This window comes from Semicossyphus pulcher, unplaced genomic scaffold (assembly GCF_022749685.1).
Source record: "Semicossyphus pulcher isolate SPU_LCO1_2020_fin unplaced genomic scaffold, fSemPul1.0.p SCAF_2, whole genome shotgun sequence".
Lineage (NCBI taxonomy): Eukaryota > Metazoa > Chordata > Actinopteri > Labriformes > Labridae > Semicossyphus > Semicossyphus pulcher.
The window spans coordinates 20,603,333-20,611,273 of record NW_027211693.1 but is presented as its reverse complement, the minus strand read 5'-3'; the positions used below and the strand labels follow the sequence as shown (position 1 = coordinate 20,611,273).

The window sequence follows — 7,941 nt, the reverse complement described above, 5'->3', positions numbered from 1 at the left end:
CAACTTAAGTGAATTAAAGTCGTGTAATGCGCTTTTAAATGTGTGTCTAACCCGCTCGTGATTGTCATTGTAATCATTTTAAGCTCTTAAATGGAGCTCGCGCTCATTTAAATGTTGATTAAAATTGAAATATCATCCTGACCCATCAAAGATTCTTTTTGTAACACCCGATTTCGTGTGTGATGATTAATGAATGGGACTGTTTTTGCAATGTGGGCATTCATCTTCAAAGGGCTCTCATTAAAAAGCATTAGCGGATCCCAGGAGCCCTCTGGCAGTGGCCACTGGTCCACTTGAGCCAAAGCGAATCAGTGCGCAGGCCTGTGTGTTTATGTTTACAGCAGTGCAACGTGTACTAGGGGGGCACGAGGAGAATAGTGTATTATTCTCTGAAGGTTGAAATAAATCAAAGTTAAAATAATGTGAGCTACAACTTCATTCTCGTGCCTGTATAGGTCATCGTGACAAATCCCCGTCCAGCCTCATCTGTTAAACTCAGCCTAGAAAACGACACCCACAACACAATTTACCCCCTAATCCAAATCTGGCTCTGACGTCTGGTGTCAAACTTACGCCTTCCCGTCTCTTTAATGGGTCAGAGGAACAGACAAGAGGATGTGAAAGGGTTAAATGTCTACAGTAATTAGAGGCGCACTTCGCGTCGGCGTCCTCCAATACGGAGCTGCGAGATGCTACGTCCCCCCCCCCCCCCCCTCTTCTCCCTCTCTCTCTCTCTCTCTCTCTCTCTGCACACACATACACACACGTCTCCCCACCAGCTCCTCCAAGTGTCTAATACACTGGAAAATCAAAGCGCGAGCCTCCCCCGTTCACACACCACCGGTGTTGCGCGTGGAGCACAACAGAGAGGGAGAGAGATGCTTTCCTCTCCTTTCCCTTCGGCTTAACTAATAAGTAAAGTTATCCATTCACATAGATGTTGCAAAGTTAGATGTAAAGACTTTTAAAAAAAATCTTTTTTTTGACAGACTTTATGTTTTTCTGTACTTTTAGCGGTGCAGCTGAATGGCTTTATGAGGCGAGAGATGTCTGGGTGAGGTGATTTTACGCACGCAGCTGAGATGGATCACAGACTCTCCAGAGGCAGTTGGGTACCAGTGACTGGGCTCGTTATATGCCTGCTTCTGTGTGCTTGTGTAGTGGACTTGGTTCTTGCACAAATTCGGTACTCCATCCCCGAAGAGCTGGAGCATGGAGCTTTTGTGGGCAACATCGCCGAAGATCTGGGCTTGGATGTGGCCAAGCTGTCAGCCCGGCGGTTCCGTATAGTCTCCGGCGCAAAGAAGCAGTATTTAGAAGTGAACTTGGAGAATGGCATCCTCTTCGTCAACGAAAAGATGGACAGAGAGGAGCTGTGTGAACGAAGCCCGAGCTGCTTTTTACACTTACAAGTGGTGATTGAAAACCCTTTAGAACTGTACAGAGTTGAAGTGGAGATTTTAGATGTGAATGACAACTCCCCCAGTTTCCCGTGGAGCGAGTTTAATCTTGACATCACAGAGTCGGCTGCGCCCGGCTCCCGCTTCCCGTTAGAGAGCGCACAGGACCAGGACGTGGGCACCAACTCTCTGCGCTCCTACCAGCTGAGCGCAAACCAGCACTTCGTACTGAACATCCAGACGCGCAATGATGGAAGCAAGTTTGCTGAGCTCGTGCTGGACACCCCACTGGACCGAGAGCAGCAGAAAAAGCACGAGATGGTTCTCACAGCCTTTGACGGGGGGTCACCGGAACGCTCCGGGACAGCACTGATAACTATCACGGTGTTAGACGCCAATGATAACGTGCCCGTGTTTGACCGCTCAGTTTACCGGGCGAGCCTTGTGGAGAACGCACCGAGGGGGACGCAGGTGCTGAAGCTGAACGCCACGGACCTGGATGAGGGCTCGAATGGTGAGGTGACCTACGCGTTTAGCGGGCACGCACCGCTCAAGGTGCGAGAACTGTTCAACGTGGACCCCTACACAGGTGAAATACGAGTGAAGGGCATTGTGGACTATGAGAAAGCCAGTGTGTATGAGCTATATGTGCAGGCTAAGGACAGGGGACCATCGGCTGTGGCCGTGCACAGTAAAGTGCTGGTGGACATCCTGGATGTGAATGACAACGCGCCCGAAGTCATCCTCACATCAGTCTCCACTCCTGTCCAGGAAGACGCGCCGCCTGGCACTGTGATAGCTGTTATCAGCGTCATGGACCGGGACTCGGGAGAGAACGGGAATGTTGACTGCCAAATCCCGAGCAACGTCCCCTTTCAGCTCCACTCATCTTTTAAAAACTACTACACTCTGGTGACGAGCGAGTTTCTGGACAGGGAAGCGGTGTCCGAGTACAATATCACCCTCACCGCGCGAGACTTGGGCTCTCCTTCCCTCTCGACCAGGAAAACCATCCTCGTGCAAGTGTCTGACATTAATGACAACCCCCCGCGGTTCTCTCAACCTTCGTACACTGTTTATGTGACCGAGAATAATGCCCCCGGCGCTTCCATTTGCTCTGTGACTGCATTCGACCCCGATTCTAACCAGAACGCCTATCTGTCTTATTCTATTCTCGAGGGTCAGATTCAGGGCATGCCCGTGTCCACTTATGTCTCAATCAACTCCGACAACGGCAACATCTACGCACTGCGCTCCTTTGATTATGAGCAACTTAGAAACTTTCAGATTCTGGTTCAGGCGCAGGACGCTGGTTTCCCCCCTCTCGCCAGTAATGTCACAGTGAACGTGTTTGTCTTGGACCAGAACGACAACGCTCCTATTATTGTTTCTCCGCTGCCCAAGAACGGCAGCGTGGCCACAGAGGTGGTTCCGCGGTCAGTAGACGCTGGGTACCTGGTTACCAAAATAACGGCTTTAGACGCGGACGCAGGGCAGAACTCCCGGCTGTCCTATCAGGTGTTGCAGGCTACAGACCCGGGGCTGTTCAGCGTGGCTCTGTACACGGGAGAAATCAGGACTATTCGCCGGTTAGTGGAAAAAGACGCAACAAGGCAAAGGCTGGTGATATTAGTCAAGGACAACGGGCAGCCGCCGCTCTCCGCCACCGTCTCCATTGTCCTCACAGTGGTAGACAGCGTGCCCGAGTCGCTGTCAGATTTCGGAGATCTCACACTCAGCCCACAGCCCCCCTCTAACCTCGCTCTCTATTTGATCGTGTCACTGAGCACAATATCTTTAATATTCCTGGTGGCAATTATCGTGCTGGCTGCGGTCAAGTGCTACAAGGACAGGGAGACGCTCAGCGGGTACAACCTCCCCCCGTTCGCCTGCTGCTGTTGCGGGGGCTTTCAGCCCGATCCGCCCCCGGAGGTGTTCAAGAAATCCAACCTCAACCTGCAGATTTCCTCCGCAGCCAAAGTGCCCACGAACTGTATGGAGGTGAACGGAAACAGCAGCCTCTCTCAGTCATATTGCTACAAAGTGTGCCTGACTCCCGAATCTGCCAAAAGTGACTTTATGTTTCTGAAGCCGTGCAGCCCCGGCAGCACGCCGAGGAACAACGAGGCGAAGAGCGCGGAGAACTCTTGGAACGCGCAGAGCCGGAGCGCGTCTGTGAACAACGGAGCAACTACTCCCAACGAGGTACAGAGAAAATAGCGTACAGTTTACTAAACAATGGATCATGTTGTTCATTTAAATAACATCACTGTCACAACTAAACCCATCTGAGTTCTGTATCTGATTAGAATCTAGACTGTGACATTCTCCCATGAAGGTCAAATCACGCATCACGCCAGACTGATTAAAGTCAACTTGAGCAAAAACTGAGCGAAGACACAGCCATCCTCTGCTCTTAGTGTCTGCACAGTATGTTGTGCCTACTGTTATTATAATCATGTCAATAATGTATCCTAATTGCAGCCTAGTGTTTGGCGCACGGGTAATGAAATGAGACGATGTGAGATTAAATTTTAATTGACATGTTAATGAAAGTGTTAAACCCTGTCTTGCAGGGAGCATATGCTGTGCGCGAACCGTGTCTTATCATCTGTATAGACTGAAGTGAGATATCAATTACTGTGTGAGGGGAAGTGGAGATTAAGTTGACTCCTCTATTCAGTCGGAATATTTCCAGGTGTCATAATGAGACTTTTTTTTAATTAAAAGACACGCAGAGACGCTTTTTATAATAAATTATTACTTTAATTATAGTACTTTATGACCTAAATCTTCCTGTGTCATTGCCACACACTTTTTATACTACCAGAGGACACACACACACACACACACACACACACGCACACACGCACAAACACACACACACACACGCACGCACGCACACGCGCGCTCACGCTTCAGGGCATGTACCTGAGTTCGAACAAAAAGTCAAGGTTATGACGGACAAGGTGAGTGTCAGTCTGATTATATCTGCCTTGCTTTCAGACAATTCCCGTTCGACCACTGAGCTTTGCGACACGCCTTCCTGTTCTCAAACTAACAATACAGGACAGATAACCTCACTAACTATGCCTCAAGGGCACACGCGCAGCCGAACCATTATACTACACACAATGTGGCGTATTCGCAAGGGGGGGCTGTCCATTATTGATGAAAAATGGCAAATGGCCGGTTTTTGGGGGGAGACAGGGGAGAGGACACCGAGAGGGGAGGGGGCAAGGAGAGGGAGAGGGGGGGTGCAAGGACATGGCTGGACTGAGACGTGGGCCGCCTGTAGATCGGCTCCAGCGTTGTCCTCTGAATGCGAGGGGAGAGAGAGAGAGAGAGAGAGAGAGAGAGAGAGAGAGAGAAGCTTCATATTTGTCGAGCAAAGGCTGGGGAGAGGAGGGGTGAATAGAAGCAGGGGGGAGGAAGGAGACGAGGAGAAAGGGAGTTTACGGAGGCAGGATCTATACACCAGTGTTTTCTAATCCTAATAGACGGGGAACCAGACCGGAAATATGCGCGTAATGCCCATTGTCCTCTCCGTGTTTTCATTGAAAAGCAGAGTGAGAGAGACTCCTGATACCAGACTCCACCAGGCTGACAAATGTCACCTCGGTCACTGGCACACACACCTCTGGCCACAAGGGGGATGTCGAGGTCACGGAGATTGTTCCGCCTGCAGCTATGCTCCTTCAGGAGAAAGTGTCCTTCCTGCCGTTAATTGGTGTCCCTCTGCGTATAGTCCTCGCGAGGTCGTCAGTGACACATTAAATCTAAAAGGGAAATCACTGAGCATTACACAAAGCAAGCACATAGTAGGCCTGCTTATTAAATGAAGGTGAAAAGAAGGATTAAACACACGTTCAGGCGTGTAAGACACACAGGACAGGTGCGTGCACGTGAACGCGTGTATATGCGTGTTGTACTCTCTTGGGTTGTGCATATACAGCTGCAAGGATCGTAAACTTTGCAAGGCTCTCTGTGAGACTTTTAATTAAAAACCTTGCTCGAGGAGCGTCAGGCAAATATTAATGTAAAATGATGCATAAAATCCACAAAACAATGACGTGTGTAATTTTCTTAATTTCCTCCCTGGCACGGTTTCCTTTGAAGATTAAAATCATGTTTCGTTTCATCCCGGTGGGGTTCTAATTGGTTTTGTGCGTACTTGGCAAGGGGTGTATTTTGAATACCGATTCTAATAATACGCTTACGTCGCATTCTCCTTGTTAACAATTTCAAGTGAATTAATAGAGCGTGGAATCCATACTATGAGACTCAGACGTGGAATAAATATCAGTCGGGTGCTCTCCTTCACCCCCTCCCGCTGCACCACAGAGGATAAAAGCAAAACTAAGTGACAGGCGAGCCGGAGCTGAAGGCAACAGCACCTCCGCTCGTAAAAAAAATATGTTCTGCAAAACATCCACAGGGCGGCAGTCACGATCCACGGAAAATGACTCGTGTCTCCATTTCAGGACGGATACAAAGATAGACTGCTCCTCATGTCAATTATCTCTGACCTCTACTGATTCGCGAGGACAGAATGAGCAGACGTTGTCTGTCTTAACTTGTTTTGAAGAGAGACATTTCTCAAAATAGACCTGGACTGTGACTTCCCCCTTCTATCTGTCTTTACATTTATGAAATCGTTTTTATTAGGTCTACATTAAAGTGTGTCAAACTGTTTTTTTCTTGCAGCTGAAGCAGCCAAACACAGACTGGACCCTCACAAAGAATCAGAACTCCTCCATTAAAAGGTACAATTTTTCACCTTTGACCTTTGTCTAGCCAATGTCCATAGGTAGTGAATGTACATAAGAGTAAATAGCGATCATTACAGATTGGTTTCTTGCTTTTTGCAGCTATAACTCTATCAACATGGATGGCACCCTCATGCGTAAGGCCATGCATGCAGACCCAGAGAATTACGTCACCTCCATGGCACCTGGACAGTACTGGACCTGGGGAACTCACATGAGAGGCATGAAAGGTGAGGGTGACCAGATTCACCCCAACTGCACTTATTTATGGTAACATGTTCATTTGCAGGTTATGGACTCCCAAACACAAGTACTGTATATAACACACTCCATGCTTTTATGTATTGACACTCTGTTTTCCTTTCATTAACCGTGAATAATTTGTTGGTGTAGTTGTAACTCATCTCAACGACCACCTAAATAAGCATCTTTATGTCTCTAGTTTTGTATTTCTGTTGCAGACTTCTTCTTCTGTTGTGTCATTGTTTATTGTTTGAGATTGCAAAGCACTTTTCCTTTTCTAGAAAAGCACTATGCAAATAAAAGCAACACTGCAGTATAAAGTCAATATTGCATAATTAAGTAGTTGCTTCTCCTCTCCTTGCTCCTTATCTATGCTACACTACAGACTATAAGATGTCTCCTTCAACCAGTGGGGTCCCCTCTCGGCCCTGGACTCCCCGCTGCACACCTCCTCCCCAGCAGCAGCAGCCATCCATCCCTCCCCACCCTCACCCTCACCCACCACCCGACTACCACCACAACATGTACATCCCTGGGACCCCATCAGGCTTTTGCACCCTGAGGCCGGCGGCGCAGAGAAGCGAGCTGGATGTCCACAACTCCTTCTCCACTTTTGGCAAGAAGAGGCGTCTTCAGATGTCCCCCCAGGGAGAGGCTGCGATTATAAATAATGACCTGTACAATGACTGATGTATAAATGACTGTGTGAATGGATGATTACAATGATGGAAAACCTCATTTGAAAACAGAATAAGCGACTGTTTGGTAGATGAATCGATGAACATTTGATTTACAGGTGGGATTAAAAAAAAAAGAGGATGTGCAATTTATTGAGTACGAGATATAGCTGATGAACAATTCATTTAGGCAAAAATGCTGATGGGAAATGAAGTCTTATGGCTATTTATGTGACATGCCACTAAATCATGGCCAATGTATATGTCTGCCTATCATTATTGTTGTTGTTGTTATCATTATTATTATTTAGACAATCAAAGCAGCAGCAATTACATCCAACGTGTTTTGAAAAAGCATTGGTGGACAATAATTTTGCACATCCTTATGAATTTATATTTTTAGTAGTTTTTCTTTTTCTATGTTTGCGGACAGAGCTTGTGTGAATATGACAAATATGATAATGTATATGCAAAGCTGCAACATGATGCAGACAGCTGTAAAGGCCGGGGATTTTCCCCACACATGTACTGTATACATTTATGAGAATAAAGTATTTTTTTCATATGGTCTTTCTTACGTCTCTCAAATATGCATGTGTTGGCCTGCTGTAATAGATGATATTCAAGGCCTGTTACCCAACCCACGCGCACTGACACGCGCATGCATTCAAACACAGCTTCGGTCATCTGCATGCATCGAAGCATTTAGATGCGAGTTTCCTGGATCTGTGTTTAATAAGCTTGAGTCAATTATTTTGGGGTGAAAAAGTTCCACAGCCACTCTTACAAGGGTGGAAAGCTTTTCGCCTTGGTAAGCTGTTTTCCGCGGTGAGGAATAAACACAGTAAAATG

At 47.4% G+C, this 7,941-nt stretch overlaps 1 protein-coding gene across 1 annotated transcript; it reads left to right on the top strand.

The window, feature by feature from the left end:
- The first annotated feature begins 968 nt into the window (after nt 1-968).
- On the top strand, nt 969-7,616 carry LOC138598261 (protocadherin-10). Its single transcript, XM_069670008.1, has 4 exons — nt 969-3,605; nt 6,108-6,166; nt 6,272-6,399; nt 6,798-7,616. The coding sequence occupies exons 1-4, from the start codon at nt 1,083-1,085 to the stop codon at nt 7,100-7,102; spliced, it is 3,015 nt and encodes a 1,004-aa protein (XP_069526109.1). The 5' UTR covers nt 969-1,082; the 3' UTR covers nt 7,103-7,616.
- Nucleotides 7,617-7,941: the final 325 nt, after the last annotated feature.